Source organism: Hemicordylus capensis, chromosome 4 (assembly GCF_027244095.1).
Source record: "Hemicordylus capensis ecotype Gifberg chromosome 4, rHemCap1.1.pri, whole genome shotgun sequence".
Classification (NCBI taxonomy): domain Eukaryota; kingdom Metazoa; phylum Chordata; class Lepidosauria; order Squamata; family Cordylidae; genus Hemicordylus; species Hemicordylus capensis.
Genome location: NC_069660.1, coordinates 119,254,889 through 119,273,108, shown reverse-complemented (window position 1 = coordinate 119,273,108; position 18,220 = coordinate 119,254,889). Strand labels below are relative to the sequence as shown.

Below are 18,220 nucleotides of genomic sequence, written 5' to 3'. Positions count from 1 at the left end.
ACACCGATTTTCAAAAAGGGATCCAGGGGCGATCCGGGAAATTACAGGCCGGTTAGCCTAACGTCCGTTCCAGGCAAATTGATGGAAAGCATCCTCAAGGATAAAATTGTAAAGCATCTAGAAGAACAGGCCCTGCTGGGAGTGAGCCAGCATGGCTTCCGCAAAGGTAAATCTTGCCTCACCAACCTTTTCAAGTTCTTTGAGAGTGTCAACAAGTATGTGGATAAAGGTGATCCAGTTGACATAGTCTACCTGGACTTCCAAAAAGCTTTTGACAAAGTTCCTCATCAAAGACTCCTGAGGAAACTTAGCTGTCATGGAATAAAGGGACAAATACATGTGTGGATTGCTAACTGGTTGAAAGACAGAAAACAGGGTAGGTATAAATGGAGAGTTTTCACAATGGAGGGAAGTAAGAAGTGGGGTCCCCCAGGGATCTGTACTGGGACCGGTGCTTTTTAATTTATTCATAAATGATCTAGAAGCAGGGGTAAGCAGCGATGTGGCCAAATTTGCAGATGATACCAAACTCTTCCGGGTAGTGAAATCCAAAACTGATTGTGAGCAGCTCCAAAAGGATCTCTCCAAACTGGGGGAGTGGGCGACAAAATGGCAAATGTGGTTCAATGTTAGCAAGTGTAAAGTGATGCACATTGGGACCAAAAAACCCCAACTTCAAGTATATGCTGATGGGATCTGAGCTGTTGGTGACAGACCAGGAAAGGGATCTTGGGGTTGTGGTTGACAGCTCGTTGAAAGTGTCTATTCAATGTGCGGCAGCTGTGAAAAAGGCAAATTCCATGCTAGGGATCATTAGGAAGGGGATTGAAAATAAAACGGCTAACATTATAATGCCCTTATACAAAACTATGGTGCGACCACACTTGGAGTACTGTGTACAATTCCGGTCACCACATCTTTAAAAGGACATTGTTGAACTGGAGAAGGTACAGAAGAGGGCAACCAAGATGATCAGGGGCCTAGAGCACCTTTCTTACGAGGCAAGACTACAATACCTGGGGCTTTTTAGTTTAGAAAAAAGACGACTGCGGGGAGACATGATAGAGGTCTATAAAGTCATGCATGGCGTGGAGAAAGTGGAGAGAGAGAGATTCTTTTCCCTCTCACACAACACTAGAACCAGGGGTCACTCCATGAAATGGATTGCCAGGAGGTCTAGGACCAACAAACAGAAGTACTTTTTCACTCAACGCGTGATCCACTTGTGGAACTCTCTGCCACAGGATGTGGTGACGGCCAACAACCTGGATGGCTTTAAGAGGGGTTTGGATGACTTCATGGAGGAGAGGTCTATCAATGGCTACTAGTCAGAGGGCTGTAGGCCACCTCCAGCCTCAAGGTTGTGCCTCTGAGTACCAGTTGCAGGGGAGCAATGGCAGGAGAGAGGGCACACTCTCAACTCCTGCCTGTGGCTTCCAGCGGCATCTGGTGGGCCACTGTGCGAAACAGGATGCTGGACTAGATGGGCCTTGAGCCTGATCCAGCAGGGCTGTTCTTATGATAAGTGAACCTTTTAATGCTCCCTAAAGGAATCTCAACATTCTCTTCCAGTTTTTGAAGCCATTAATTACCAGTACACATCCTTGTTATATCTAGCACATTTCAGCCAGGGGCATGTTAGGCTTGGGGCCGGGTGCACAGTACTCACTTTATTTTCAAATTTCCCTCTGCTTTGCAATCACAGTTCTTGCGGTGACTTTGACAACATGTGAAATTTGTGGTGGGGGTTGTTACTGTGTGTTAGTATATCATCTTTCAACATTTCTCTCTCTTGGTGGTGTCAACATGGAATTTTTAAACACAGAATTTGGCGGGGAGAGTGGGGTTTAGTATTTCTGGAGAGGTGTTAGCCATCCAATTCTCTTGGACTGTCACAATCGCCCCCTCCATTGAACCGAGGAGTTGGGCTGATGCTGGGCACGGTGCCCAGCATCCCCCACCCCCTCCATTAGGCCTGACATGTGGCCAAGGGTCCCGCATGTCCAAAGACTGAGTCCCCACCTTTGCATCTATCTACATATTTAATACCCAATAGACGTGTCTCTGTGGGGATGCGTCCTGGCAATCCAGCAGATTGGCTGGGCAGAGCAGGCTCTCCGGATTGGCTGGCCAACAGTCGGCAGCCACCACTCCCGAGGTTGCCACTGGAGGAAGTGCTGCGCTGCTGTCGTGGGCTGCTTGGGAAAGCGCACGGGGGCCATTGGGGGAAGCGCGCGGCTGTCGGTGGGCTGCTGGGGGAAGTGGGCGGCTGGTGGCAGGTCGCTTGGGGAAGGCGCAGGGGCCAGGTGGCTGCAAATGGACAGCGGCGGCAAAAAGCCAGAAAACAGCTGCGGGTGGGCTGCTTGGGCAAGTTTGGCGGAAAGTAAAGCAAGCAGAGTGGGCAAGCAGTAAGGAGTTATGCAGTGGGGAGTGAGAGTCATGGCTTGCAAACGAGAGCGGCAATAGCCCGCTTCAGGAAGGGCCGCAAGACACAGGTGGCGGTTGGCAGACGAGGGCGGCAAGGCGCGAGACAGGAGGCGACAGTTATTTTGCAGTTGCTTGCCCACTGTACCTGACGCAGGAGAGATGGAGACTGATGGACAGATGGATGTGCTTTCAGAGTGCACAAAGCAAAACGGGGCAGGAAACAGTGGGGGGGGGGCGGGGGACAAAGCTTGGGAATGCAAGACCTCACACAAAAACTGGGGGGAAACCCTTAAGAGACTCTGAGGGCCAATAGCTGCAGGGCTCTCCCCTCCAAAAACCAAACAAACAAACGGTGAGGTCCAACAGCTGCCAGAATCCCCTCCCCTACAAAAAAGGGAGGGGGGACTGTGAGGGCCAACAGCAGCCACTCTGCCCACACACACACAAAGGAGAGATGGAGAGAGAGTGAGGGAGCGTGGGATTACAACCAAACAATTTCTCACAACAAAGCTCCAGAGAGTAAGTAAACTACCGCACAGATGCTCTGTGCCGGTTCAGCTAGCACAAATTTAAAAGGAAAGGATGAGAGTCGAAAAGGAAATGGGAAGAAGGCGCTGGGTTCCATAACCTCTCAAAGTATGATCCCAAGTTGCCACGGTCTCCTGCTTTGTCCAAAGAAAGTTGGTGGTGTCACTTATGAAACTGGCTGTAGGATGGGGGAACCAAGAAGAGTGAAACCGAAGCACTGGCTAGCACTATTAGGAAAGAGAAGGCACCGAGGAGCTACGCCTACCGAGTGAGACCACAACCGCGTGTAGGCAGCGTCCCCGAGGGCGCATGCGCACAGGATTAGGCGAGCTTTCCGAATACTTCCCGCAGAGTAGGCGAGGCTTCGAGAGCAGGGACGTGGTTTCGCTCCCATCGGCGCCGGAAACGTTCATTCCTTTCCGCCCGAGTCCGGCTTCCGCCCGGTCTTGCGTGCTCTGCCGTTGAAAATCCCCCTTTTGAGTCTCTGGCTGCTCCCGCTTCCTTAGAGACGGCGGTTTGTGCTCCCACTATGGCGGACTCAGGGGTTACGGTTCATCTCGGGCGGTCGCTCACTGACGATGAGATGGCGGAGGTGAAAAAGGAAGTAAGCAAGGAGGAGCACCCGGCGCTCTGGCCGCGGTGCAGGGAGAGGAAGCTCGGCTGCTGAGGGCCCTAGGACGGGGCGGGGGCGCTACGAGGAAGCCCAGGTGGAGGGGCAGCTGAAGGGAAGGAGATGTTGAGCGGGGAGGGGGAGGAGAAGCTGGGTGCTGGGGCGGGGGCGCTACAAGGATAAACTGGGCATAGAGTGAGGTCGTAGAAAAGACTGTAACCCTAGCTGAACCATGCTCTGTGCGGTAGTTTACTTACTTTTTGGAGCTTTGTTGTGAGAATTTGTTTGGTTGTAATGCCACGCTCCCTCACTCTCTCTCCATCTCTCCTTTGTGTGTGTGTGGGCAGAGTGGCTGCTGTTGGCCCTCACAGTCCCCCCTCCCTTTTTTGTAGGGGAGGGGATTCTGGCAGCTGTTGGACCTCACCGTTTGTTTGTTTGGTTTTTGGAGGGGAGAGCCCTGCAGCTATTGGCCCTCAGAGTCTTTAAGGGTTTCCCCCCAGTTTTTGGTGTGAGGTCTTGCATTCCCAAGCGTTGTCCCCCACCCCCCCACTGTTTCCTGCCCCGTTTTGCTTTGTGCACTCTGAAAGCACATCCATCTGTCCATCAGTCTCCATCTCTCCTGCGTCAGGTACAGTGGGCAAGCAACTGCAAAATAACTGTCGCCTCCTGTCTCGCGCCTTGCCGCCCTCGTCTGCCAACCGCCACCTGTGTCTTGCGGCCCTTCCTGAAGCGGGCAATTGCCACTCTTGTTTGCAAGCCATGACTCTTACTCCCCACTGCATAACTCCTTACTGCTTGCCCACTCTGCTTGCTTTACTTTCCACCAAACTTCCCCAAGCAGCCCACCCGCAGCTGTTTTCTGGCTCCTTGCCACCGCTGTCCATTTGCAGCTGCCTTGCCCCCGTGCCTTCCCCAAGCGACCCGCCACCAGCCACCCACTTCTCAAAGTGCATAGCCACCTTGGCACCTAACCCAAGTGCGCTGCCGCCCACTTCCCCCAGCAGCCCACTGACAGACGTGTGCTTTCCCAAGCGGACCACAACAGCAGCGCGCCTCCCCCAGTGGCAACCTCACAAATGGTGGCTGCCGATTGTTGGCCAGCCAATCCGGAGAGCCTGCTCCGCCCAGCCAATCTGCTGGGTGGGACGCATCCCCACAGAGGCATGTCTTAAATTAAATATATAGATGACGGGGATTAAATATATAGATGCCAGCCCCAAGTGCTAAACTGGTTGCTACTGTAAAGTTTCGTAGAATGGGGGAATTTGAAGAGAGAGTTCAAGAGGTCATGAAACCATTAAGAGGTAAACGGGTGGGGTCCGCGCAGTCCGCCCGGAGTATTCAACCCAGCTGGCGTGGGCCAGCGGATCCCCTCCTGCCCCTTCGCGAGGAGGGGGGCTCCGGGAGGGGACCACCACCTGGACGGTCACAGCCCCCGTCAGGCGCATTTCCACCGTGGCGGTGTGTCGCGACCGGCTCCGGGTCAGCTGGGAAGGCCTTGGCCGGGCAGGTGGCCTCACGGGCCGGGTGGGTGTTACAGCCCTCAGGCAGCAGCTCTCTCCGCATCCCGGGGTCGAGGGAGACGACTGCCGCCATGCCAGCCCCCCGTTCTCAGCTCCGGGGGTCAGAGGCCCGGTCTACCCAGCCTCGGTCCCTCGGCGGGTAAACCAGGCCTCCGCCCCAGTCTCTGCCCTTCTCCGCCCCGGCCTCGGTCCCTCGGCGGGTAGATCAGGCCGCCCCTCCGGACTCTGTCATTTCAGGGCTCCCGAGCTCGGAGGGCTGCTCTGCTGGCGGCGGGTAGACAGGGTGTCCGCCTTGGTATCTCAGCGGGTAGACCTTGCGGGTAGACCTCTCCTCTGGACCTCGCTGTTTCGGGGCTCCCGAGCTTGGAGGGCTGGTCCGCCCGTCCGCGGCGGGTAGACCGGGCATCCCTCCCGCACTCTGCCGTTTGGGGCTGCCGGGACAGACTGCTAGCATTTCGGGGAGGTGGGAAGACCGGGCCTCCACACCCACCCCCGGACCTGGTGCCTCTCTGCTCGGTTGGCCGGCCTCCGGCGGTTCCGTGCTGCAGGCAGGCAGGCATCTGGCAGCAGCAGCCAGTGGCCCTGCTGTACTGTGAGTCAGGGCATGCCTCTCTCCTGCTGTTGCTCCCCTACAACTGGTACTCAGAGGCATCCTGCCTTTGTGGCTAGAGGTGGCCTGTAGCCCTATGACTAGTAGCCATTGATAGACCTCTCCTCCATGAAGTTATCCAAAGCCCTCTTAAAGCCATCCAGGTTGCTGGCTGTCACCACCATCTTGTGGCAGAGAATTCCACAACTTGATTATGCATTGTGTGAAAAAGTACTTCCATTTCCTGGTCCTAAATTTCCTGGCAATCAATTTTATGGGATGACCCCTGGTTCTAGTGTTATGTGAGAGGGAGAAGAATTTCTCTGTATCCACTTTCTCCACACCATGCATGATTTTATTGACCTCTATCATGTCTCCCCGCAGTCGTCTTTTTTCTAAACTAAATAGCTCCAGGTGTTATAGCCTTGCCTCATAAGAAAGGTGCTCTAGGCCCCTGATCATCTTGGTTGCCCTCTTCTGCACCTTTTCCAGTTCTACGATGTCCTTTTTTAGATGTGGTGACTAGAATTGTACGCAGTACTCCAGGTGTGGCCGCACCATAGTTTTTTGTAAGGGCATTATAATATTAGCAGTTTTATTTTCAATCCCCTTCCTAATGATCCCTAGCATGGAATTGGCCTTTTTCACAGCTGCCTCACATTGAGTCAACACTTTCAACAAGCTGCCCACCACAACCGCAAGATTCCTCTCCTGGTCAGTCAGCGACAGCTCAGATCCCATCAGTGTATACTTGAAGTTGAGTTTTTTGGTCCCAATGTGCATCACTTTACACTTGCCAACACTGAACTGCATTTGCCTGTTTGTTGCCCACTCACCCAATTTGGAGAGATCCTTTTGGGGCTTCTCACAATCTGTTTTGGATTTCGCTACCTAAAAGAGTTTGGTATCATTGGCAAATTTGGCCATCTTGCTGCTTACCCCTACTTCTGTATCATTTATCCCTCAAAGTTTAATAACTACAGGCCTGTCTCCAACTTCCCATGGTTGGGTATGGTGAATGAGAAGGTTGTGGCCTCTTAGCTCCTGGCAGTCTTGGAAGAAACTGATTATCTAGACCCATTTCAAACTGGTTTTCAAGCAGGCTACAGGGTGGAGACTGCCTTGGTCGGCCTGATGGATGATCTCCAATTAGGACTTGACAGAGGAAGTGTGACTCTGTTGGTCCTTTTGGATCTCTCGGCGTCTTTGATACTATTGACCATAGTATCCTGGAATGTCTGAGGGAGCTGGGGGTAAGAGGCACTGCTTCGCAGTGGTTCTGCTCCTATCTCTCGGGCAGATTCCAGATGGTGTCGCTTGGAGACTGTTGCTCTTCAAAACTTGGAGCTTTTATATGGGGTCCCTCAGGGCTCCATATTGTCTCCAATGTTTTTAACATCTACATGAAACCGCTGGGAGAGATCATCCAGGGATTTGGTGCTGGGTGTTATCAGTATGATGATGACACCCATATCTATTTCTCCATGGCAACCTCATCAGGAGAAGGCATATCCTCCCTGAATGCCTGCCTGGAGGTGGTAATGGGCTGGATGAGGAATAACAAACTGAGACTGAATCCAGACAGGATGGAAGTACTTGTGCGGGGTTATTACTCAGGAAACGATATTGACCTGCCTGTTCTAGATGGGATCACACTTCCTCAGAAGGAACAGGTACGCAGTCTGGGAGTGCTTCTGGATTCACACCTCTACCTGGTTTATCAGGTTGAGGCAGTGGCCAGAAGTGCTTTTTATCACCTTCGGTTGATACGCCAGCTGCGTCTGTTTCTTGAGATTCATGACCTCAGAACAGTAATACATTTGCTGGTAACCTCCAGACTTGATTACTGCAATGCGCTCTATGTGGGGCTGCCTTTGTATGTAGTCCAGAAACTACATTTAGTACAGAACATAGCAGCCAGGTTGGTCTCCGGGTCATCTCAAAGAGACCATATTACTCCTGTATTACAGGAGTTACACTGGCTGCCAATAGGTTTCCGGGCAAAATACAAAGTGCTGGTTATAACCTATAAAGCCCTAAACAGCTTAGGTCCACGCTATTTAAGAGAACGTCTTCTTCTGCATGATCCCCGTGCACTGCGTTCATCAGGGGAGGCCCATCTGTGGCTACCTTTAAGTAGTTTGGTGGCTACTCAGGGACGGGCCTTCTCAGTTGTTGCATCCGAGACTTTGGAATGCTCTTCCCGTTGACATAAGACTCTCCCCATCTCTAGTGGTTTTTAAAAGATCTTTGAAGACTCATCTTTTTAACCAGGCCTTTTAACTTTTGTAATTTTAAATATTGTAAATTGATTTCATTTCAAGCAGCTTTTGGGTGTTTTAATTGATTTTAATATTTTATTTATTTGTATTGTTCTTTTATAGTTGTGAACTGCCCCAAGACTTTGGTTGGGGTGTTATATAAATGTATTAAATAAATTAAATAAATAAATTTATGAATTAATTAAAAAGCACCAATCCCAGTACAAATCCATGAGGGACCCCCCCTTCTTACTTCCCTCAATTGTGAAAACTCTCCATTTATACCTACCCTCTGTTTCCTGTCCTTCAACCAGTTAGCCATCCACACATGTACTTGTCCCCTTATCCCATGACGGCTAAGTTTTCTCAGGTGTCTTTGATGAGGAGCTTTGCCGAAAGTTTTTTGGAAGTCCAGGTATACCATGTCAACTGGATCACTCTTATCCACACACTTGTTGACACTCTCAAAGAACTCAAAAAGGTTTGTGAGGCAAGGTTTACCTTTGTAGAAGCCATGCTGGTTCTCTCCCAGCAGGGCCTGTTGTTCTATGTGCTTTACAATTTTATCCTTGAGAATGCTTTCCATCAATTTGCCTGGAATGGATGTTAAGATAACTGGCCTGTAATTTCCCGGATCGCCCCTAGATCCCTTTTTGAAAATCGGTGTTACATTTGCTACTTTGCAGTCCTCTGGTACAGAGCCTGATTGCAGGGATAAGTTATATATTTTAGCAAGGAGGTCAGCAATTCCATATTTGAGTTCTTTGGGGACTCTTGGATGGATGCCTAAGAACATTTCTAGCAATATAGGCAGAGAAGTGTGGTAAGCTTGCTGCTTTTCATTCAGAATTGAAGAAGAGTCTTGTGATGGGGCTTGTGTACTTGTTGGAAGGTTAGAGTAGCATTAGAAGAGGAAAGAGGGTGACTAACCAAAGGGCATGCATTCTGCCCCAGTTTTCAAGTTTCTGTGTAGGAGTTTCTCCTAGAGTTTTGATAGAAATTCCCCTCTTTGTTAGCTGAGGTTGACACACAATGAGTCAATGGTATTACATCTTGTCTTTTTGTAGTCGCCTCCTACGGGTCCCTCCCCCTGCTGTAAAGTGCTTGGTGCTGTTTGCTGCAAACTGTAAATCTCCTCAGTGATCTGTTAGTCTCTGTGTTCTAAAACTAATGCTTGTTACTGGAATAGTGCCCAGAAGGTGACAGTTGATGACACACCCTCCTGGCAGAATGACCTGTTGTCTCTCTATTAACCACTTTTCACTTGACTTGAAAATAGATTTGAGTCCTTATTGTAGGGTTGATTTCCCCAACTAACTGAGCAGAGGCACCTTTTTAAAGTGGTGATTCTCTTTAATTAGCAGCGGGGAGAGCAACTGGCCCTATCCATCTGCAGCACAGCACCTGTCCGTTGGCTGTTGCTGGTGTCTATCTTATGTTTCTTTTTCAGATTATGAGCCTTTGGGGGACAGGGAGCCATTTTGTTATGGGAACCTGGAGAAGTTCTGATGAAAAGGGGTATATAAATATTGGTTGTATTTGTCATCATATTTAGCTTTATGAACATTGGTTAGTGAAGTAGGTAGAACTCAGCATAACTTGAAAGCCAGGGTGAAGCTGCTGTTTTTCAGCTGAGTGTAAAATCTCTTCTTTCAAATAACTGTTCATTATTAAGACTATTATTGGTCCCTGTGTACCTTAGAGAACTTCCCTGCCTTCTCAGACCTTCTAGTGAAGATTTACTCCCTTCAGTTTTGGATGATGGTGACGACCCATGGCCTTTTCTGTTCTGGTGCTACATGCCCTCTGAAGAACACCTTACCTACCAGGCACAGACACCATTTTGAGGAATGTTTAGAAAAATATCCAGGAATTTTTATTTTGTCTTGTGGATTATTTTGTGAATTTTTTTAAAATGAAATTCTGATTGGTAAATGAGGGAATAGGAGCAGAGATGTGGGATTTTCCTGAAAATTTTCCAGGGAAATTCCCATGCATTTTTATTTGCATAAAATTTGAATGAATTCTCCCCCCCGCCAAAAAAAATTTTTTTTGCTATGCAAACTTTCCTGATGTCCCAAATAGACTGTGATCTGATTTGACAGTAATGTACCAACATAATAATATTACATTACTGACAAGTAATGTACCAACATAGTCTGATGAGTGAAATTTTTGTCTGGCTAGTAAACAGAGGCAGTGTTTCTTGATCCCTGGTTTCAGGCAATGGCATAGCTAGGGCATCGGGGGCCTGTGTCGCCGCCGCCACTCCCCCGCCCCCACCGGCAATGGCATGCACAGGATCTCCCACAGTGGTGTTGCATGTGCCTTTAGTCATTACCAGCTGCCACACTGCCGCTGCTACCACTTGCTGCTGTACTACCACAACTGTTGCTCTTCCAACTGTCTGCCACTGCTTGCCATAAGGCTTGGGAACAGAAGAACAGAACGGGGGCCTCTCTCCTTCTGAGCACCTCCCAAGCCTGATGGGAATGGAAAGTGCACATGCGCTTTGATGCTGAGACAGGGTGCGTGAACGCTCTCCATTGGGCTCAGAGGGTGCTCGGAAGCAGAGAGGACCTGTTCCATTCTTCTCTGTATAGATGAATGAAAGGGGGCCTCTCTGGTTCCAAGTGCCCCCTGAGCCTGATGGCAAGTGCAGTGGGTGGCAGGAGTAGCAGGACTGAGTGGCAGCAGGTGGCAGAAGCCACCTTGGCAACTGGGGTGGGGGTGGTAAGCAACTGAAGGACCCCACCCCTCCTGGGGCCCATGTTGTTTGAACATGGGTGAAGACTGGTAACTCCACCCCAATGTCAGGGATTCCTCAAATCAGGGATTCCTCAAATCAGGGATTCCTCAAACAGAAGATAGCAATGGTGAGCAAGTGTCTTTGAATGGCAATACATCCAATATTCAGCTGTAGGGAGAGTATTCCGTTCTTAGTTCTCCAGCCTCAGAGGGGAGTAAGAGCAGGAAAGAGGGCATGCCCTCAACTCCTGCCTATAGACTTCCAGAGGCATCTGGTGGTCTAGATGTTGGACTGGATGGGCCTTGGGCCTGATCCAGCAGGGCTGTTCTTATATTCTTATATAAAGGAAGACTGAGGCCCAGCATGCCTGACCCATGTGAACTGTGTGTGTGCCTGACCCATGTGAACTTAGCAAAGAGGCACCTTTTAATGTGGTGATTCTCTTTATTTAGCAGGGGGAGAGTAACTGTCCCTATCTACCCCCAGCACAGTACTTCCAGTGACTGTTGCTGGTATCTATCTTATGTTTCTTTTTAGCTTATGAGCCCTTTGGGGGCAGGGTTCCATCTTATTTGTTTGTTATTTCTCTGTGTAAACCACCCTGAGCCATTTTTGGAAGGGCGGTATAGAAATCAAATAAATAAAAATAAAATAACTGAGTGTGTGCCTGACCCATGTGAACTGAATGTGTGCCTAATATGCTTGGAATCCTCAGTAGCTATCAGAGGTTCCATGACAGATGTTCCGAGTTCCTTTTCCTGGCAGATAAAGCAATAGTACGGGAAGTCTTCGCTGAAAACTGAAAGTTTGAAAATTACTGATCTATATAAATATACTGACAGCTCAAACTTATGTATCTTTGTTCAGAATAACTTCCATTGTGTTCATTGGATCTTACTCCCAGGGAAGTGTGCATAGGATTTCAGCCTGAGGGATCTCTTTAATTCTTAGTACCAGAGATTTGGGGTGGAAATTTTTTCTGTACTTAATTTTTCTATGGAAAATTTTCCATTTGTAAAATTTCTGCTTGGCTGTTTGAAAAACTCTAGAGATTCAGCAGGGGGGTGAATATGGTGGAGATTTTTAAACTATATATATATGCATTAAATAACATGCCAATCAAGTCATAAACAATTTAGGGTTTTAGGGAAACTTGCATAGTAATTTTTTGAGATAAGAAAAATAAAGCAAATATTATGCAAATGAGGGTAAATTTGCATGGGGATTTTCCCCTAGAAAATTTTTTGATCCAAAATTTTCCATAAAACCCACATCTCTGGTACCAAAGCTTCCTGAATGTGATTAAGAAAGATAGTGCAAGCATTGTGCGTTACCAGTACCTTTGCCACCAGTATCCTGGAGCAAACCATAATTTTACCTGTAGTAGTACACTGATGGAAATGTCAGTTAAATAGTAAGGCCACAGTAATTAGCAAGTTTACAGATTGGGGATTGTGATGAAAAAGGAAATGCTGGAATGACATGCCAAAGGCATGTCAGATAAATCAAGGTGAATGTGTGTGAACATAGATGATATACTGGCCTAGATTATCTTTTGCCTATCTTTACTGTGTGTGTTGTCATTCACCTACCCCCTGCAATTCTGTAATGGTCATGCAATGAAGTATTAAGGAGCATAGGCTTTTAATTAGATACTGTTTTAATAGTTTGTTCTTAATAGTTTGAACATTGTTTTAATTTAAACTTATTATGATGATTTAACCTTTTTATTTGTGTTTATTTGTATTTTATTTGTATAATGTTTTAACCTTTTGTTTGTAAACAAGAGACTTGTGTTTTGGGCGGTATAGAAATACATCAAATAAATAAATAACATTTCAGTAGCATTTGAGTATTAGCTTCAAGGAGCAATTAGATATAGTAAGTCTATGTATGTTTCCCAGACTATGGGAAACACCTATATTGGGCAGCAGTGATATAGGAAGATGCTGAAAGGCATCCTCTCATACTGCATGGGAGGAGGTAATGGTAAACCCCTCCTGTATTCTACCAAAAGAAAACCACAGGAGTCGAAATCGACTTGATGGCACACTTTACCTTTTATGTAACAAGTAGCATTATGGAAAATAAGTCACATCTATTAAAAAAAAGTTCAAAAGTTCAAAATCTTTGTAACCTGTGTTCCTTAGACCTATGCTATACAAATTACTTAAACTGAAGCCTAAACTTTGTTGAGCTTAGTCAATTAAGCAGATCAAATCACTATAATGTCCTGATTTGTAAATACAAAGGATGTGCCCCGCACACACCCTGCTGTGCTGGCCCAGATTGCTGCTGCTTCCACATCCTTGGGCCACATGTGCAGCCTCCAATGCACTGCCTTGTTCAACACAAGGTGGTGTTATGGAAACTTCATGTATTGTGCTGGTATATATTCTAGAATTTTTCATCTAGAATGTGCTAGTAGCTATAGCTGTTAATGTGGTATGCTCATCAAAGCAGTTGCACAGTAATGTGAAGATATACTTGCTGAAGAAGGGACTTTAGGAAAAGCGTGAAACTCTTTCAGCTACTTATCCATGCATCAATGAAGAGGTTTGCAGGAGTGGTATATGTATGAAAACATATTATTCTAATTAATAAACTTGTTTTTAAGTGTTATGTGTACTTTAATTTTAAGAGTGATTCCCTAATAGAGGATGGCTGAGTGAATTGCCTGATCCCTGTTAGGACAGGCTGGAGTGGCACAAAATAATGTGATTTGCAAATTACAATTAACCATGCAAACAATAGCATTTTATGTTTGTCACCACCACCCCATCAAAGCAGCAAACCGATAATGCCATATTCCAAAAAATGTAGTTTTCAAGCTATGATAGTGTAGTCTTTTTATCTTATTTCTGTGACATTTGCTTCCTGAGGGAGCACCCAGAAGGTTTTTAAAATGTGTTTTAAATATTTCTACTGTCCATCTTGCACAGAGATTGTTTGCATTTTGGTATCTATATACATAACTCTCCTAGGCGTACCCATGGCTAATCCCATGTGTGGCAGCTCTAGTGAGAGTTGGCGAGTGAGCTGCCGGGAAGAAGAGAGGAAAGTGACATCGGAGGTGGGGAAGAAAAGGCAAATGGGCAGGCAAGTGAACAGGTGGGCAAGAGGCAGGGGAAAGGAAGTGCTGGGCAAAGAGGGATAGGAAGTGGCAGGCAGCCTGAAGGGGGAGAGGAAATGTTGACCAGAGATAGTGGCTGGCCAGAGATAGAAAACGGTGGACGGGCAAAGGGAAGAGTAAGTGGCGGCCAGGGGTGAGATCTAGCAGAAGCGCATGCCGCCTCCAACCTGTGGCTAGTGGTGTGCACGGAACCGCGGGGTGTGGTTTGACTCTGGGGGGGGTCTCCCTTTAAGGTTGGGGGGAGGGTGCACTCACCCCTCCTGCTGCTACTCCCCCGCTGGCGCTCCATTTTTTCCCAAATCCAGGGGGTGGCAGTGTACCTCCCTGCCGCCCCTTCCCCATTGTTGCCCAGAAATTGGCGTAAGTATGGGCTGCACGTGCATGCAATGTGCACACTTCATGTATGTGACGTGCGCATGTGATGTGCGCAGCAGGCACACATGCAGCCCATAGTTCCACCAATTTCTAGGCAACAATGGGGGAAGGGGCAGCAGGGAGGTACGCTGCCGCCCCATGAATTTTGAAAAAAATGGAGTGCCAGCGGGTGAAAAGTGGTGGGAAGGGTAAGTGCACCCTCCCCCACCCTTAAAGGGAGACCCATCCCCCCAGCGTTGAACTGGCGGAACCACCGGTTCTTTGAACCAGTTCAGAGTCCCAGAAAGGGCCTCCAGACCGGTTCCATGCATATCCCTATCTGTAGCCTCCATTGCAAGCCAGCGGGAGAGCTCATGTCACCTCCAACAGGCCTACTTGCGAGGAAGACAGCCAAGCAGGCATGGGAAAGGGCGACGAAACCTTCTCCTCTGGGTCTGCCTTCCGCTCAAATGACTAGTTGGGCCGTACTCGGCCCATTTTGGCCCTCTCTTTGCCTACGCAGAGATTCTTGAAATGGGCCGAGAAAGGGAGGGCTGAGAGGGAGGGGGTAAAGGAGAAGGAGGACCGAGAATGAGGGAAGAGGGCCAAGAACAAGGGGGGGAAGCAGGGGGGGGAAAAAGGGAGAACTAGAGGCACAAATGCTTTGCACCTAGGCCAGCTAGTATCACTGAAAATTCAAGGTCATGTGTTGAGTGCCTATCCTCTATTCTTTATTTCCTTTTCCTCCTTCGCTGTAATTGAATGAAGCATAGGTCATTGTAGTGACTGTTAGTGGCAGAGTGGTATGAAATACGTTTTTTATACTCATCAGCTTTCGTTCTTCAATATTAATTGCAATACCTGAGAATAGTGCACTCTAAGGCGTATCCGTACTTAGGGTGCTTATGTCATCTCATTAACTCTTACAATGGGATTGTGCAGTAGACCACCAGTGAGTTTGTTGGTGAGTTGAGATTTGAATCAAGAACTTCCTGATTTGTAGCTTGTACACTAAGCTCCATCATATCCTCTGTTACCAAAGTTGGGTGATTTCACAGTTGTCGGTTTGGAAGCAAGATGGGGCTTCCTAAAAACAAGATGGTTGTTTCTACATACTCGAGGAGACTCCCTGGATGTTCAGAGCTATATATGTTAGTACAATAAAAGGAAAAGTAATGGCATGACAGGGACCTGTAAGCTTCCAGGATGATAAAGATAGTAGGGATACAGAATGTTGAGTGTGTCAGTTGAGAGTGAGATAGGGAAGGATTTGGCCTGCTTTGATGGGGTTGGGGGGATGCATTTCAGGAAGAGGCTGTTAAATTCTACCCATATCTATCTATCTATCCGTTGCTAATCCCATGCATGACATCTCTCTCAAGAGTTCGCGAGCAGCTGCCAGATAGCAACGGGGATGGACAGGCGGCTGAGGGTAAAGAAACCACTGGCCAGGAGAACAGCCAAGCAGCAACCATTGGGCAGGGAGGGCGAGAGGAAAATGGCACTCATCAGGTGGGGAGGGTGAGAGGAAAGCCGAGAAAAGAACTAGAGGCGCAGATGCTCTGTGCCTGGTTCAGCTAGTTATATATTAATATAGTGATCAAGTTCAAAATAAGGATATTTAACTGTTAAGACAAGCCTTACTGGCTAGCATTTTCAGTAAATGTTTAAACTATTTAGTCCAATCACTTCATCAATCACTTTCTCACTTCTTGCCTGCAGACTTTTATGGTTAGTTTCCCAAAAAATCATGCTAACCTACACAATGTTACTGTTACTACCAAAATGGGTCATTTCCATGGCAATGGCAGCAGAACGGAACTTATGGAAATTAGTGTTTCATTCATTTTTAGCATGCAGCATAGATTTATTTTTAGTGTGGATACTGAGTATAATATGAGAACATGAACTTTCATTTTCTCATTAGAAGACTGGGTGTTTCCAGCCCCTAATGTAGGCGGCGGCAGGTAGTTGGAACCACTGTTTCCTCTAAGGTGCGCGCATGCACACGTGCACCAAATCCCAGCCCCCATGCAGAAGATTCTGGCGGGTGCGCAGTGTCTGCTGTGCCCGCCACCCTGTTCCCCCCCCCCAAACTGGGAAGATTGCCAAGCTTTCCCCAGCTGGGTTTCTGCACCACCACCACCCGCTGCCTCTTCCTCGTCCAGTTCTGGCTGCAGATCTTGCGAGATCTGCAAGAAGGAGGGAGGAGGCGGAGCAGGGGAGGAGACTAAAAAAAAAAAAAAGGTTGAAAAGTTTGCCAAAAATTTTCTCTGACAAAGAGAAATTGTGTGAGAGAGTAAATGTGCAGGAGTGTAGTGTGTGTAGTATGAGTGTGCGTGTGTTATGTGCACACATGGCCTCAATGCAGCCACCCAGGACAAACCTCTCCCCACTCACTATTTAAAAAAGATTAGAGGGAACACTGATTGGACCTTACCATGTTAATTCTTTAATAATATCACAACAATTTAAATCATTTATATCCTATTTCAAGGCTGACAGCTAGCTCCAACCCTGAATCTTTTACATTATGTAGTGCAATGTGAGGAGGCTTCAGGAAGCTGGGAAGGTTTGTTTTTTTTTTTAAAAAAAAATTCAGCACTACAAGGATTCTGAGCTCTAAATACAAGTACTACCATTTAGGACAACACTTATTATTATTTATTTATTATTATTTATTTAGCACATTTTTATACCGCCCCAACCCAAGGTTGTAGGTGTCTCTTGTATGGTGCATATTCCTATATAAAATAATTATTTTATATAATACTGCATAACACAGTATGAAAAACTTTGTTTTGTGTATTGTATTACTTCCATACTCTTGTATTTATATTATATAATCTTGTATTTGCTGCTCATATTAGAACATAACCCAGTACAATATGATAAAATCCAGCTGTTGTTAACATGGTCTTATCTTTATGCTAGGTCTTGGAGCGGCTCCGTCGCTATCTATGCGATAAAATAATTGCAGAAAGACACTTTGATTATCTTCGTTCCAAAAAAATACTCAGTAGAGAGGACACTGAAGAAATATCTTGTCGAACCTCAAGTAGGAAAAAAGCCGGGAAGCTGTTGGATTACTTAGCAGAACATCCTAAAGGACTAGATTCCTTGATAGAATCCATCAGATGTGAAAGAACACAGAACTTCCTATTAGAAAAGATTACTGATGCTGTCTTGAAAGCAAAAAATGAAAAACTGGAAGCTCTTAAGGGTAAGTTTAATAACTTAATGTTATGAATTTTAGTCTATTTCAAGAGGTAAAATAAAAATTAGTAGGCTCAAGTGGAGCTTACTCCCAGATAAGTGTACATAGGAATGTCTTTACTTGTGAATGTTAACTGTGGCTTTCAGTTTCATAGGATGACCCCCTGGTTCTAGTGTTGAGAGAGGAACAAAGATTTCTCTCTGTCCATTCTCATTTCCATGAATAATTATATAAACTTCCATCATGTCTCCCCGTAGTCACCTCTTTTCCAAACTAAAGAGTCCCAGATGCTATACCCTTACCTCATAGGTGCTCCAAGCCCCTGGTCATATTGGTTGCCCTCTTCTGCACCTTTTCCAGTTCTACAGTATCCTTCTTAAGATATGACGACCGGAACTGTATGCAGTACTCCCAAGTGTAGCCGCACCATAGATTTGTATAAGGGCATTATAATATTAGCATTTATATTTTCAATCCCGTTCCTAATTATCCCTAGCATGGAATCTGCCTCTTTCACAGCTGCCGCGCACTGAGTCGACACTTTCAACGAGTGTCCACTACGATCCTAGGACCTCTATGCTGGTCAGTCACTGACAGCTCAAATCCTATCAGCGTATATGTGAACTTATGAAAAAATTAAAGAGCACTGGTCCATGTATAGATCCCTGGGGGACCCCGCTTCTTTCTCACTTACATTGAAAACTGTTAATTTATTCCTACTCTCTGTTTCCTGTCCTTCAACCAGTTACCAATCTACACATGAACCTGTCCCCTTATTCCATGACTGCTAAGTTTACTCAAGAGCCTTTGGCGGAGAACTTTATCAAAA

At 46.9% G+C, this 18,220-nt stretch overlaps 1 protein-coding gene across 1 annotated transcript in view; it reads left to right on the top strand.

Annotated features, from left to right (window-relative positions):
- Positions 1-3,332: 3,332 nt before the first annotated feature.
- Positions 3,333-18,220, top strand: part of BCL10 (BCL10 immune signaling adaptor) — a 28,392-nt gene continuing 13,504 nt past the window's right edge. The window contains exons 1-2 of the mRNA XM_053246984.1: positions 3,333-3,559; positions 17,109-17,397. Coding sequence (XP_053102959.1) covers positions 3,485-3,559; positions 17,109-17,397 — 364 coding nt within the window. The 5' untranslated portion in view covers positions 3,333-3,484. The remainder of the gene's footprint in view (positions 3,560-17,108; positions 17,398-18,220) is intronic.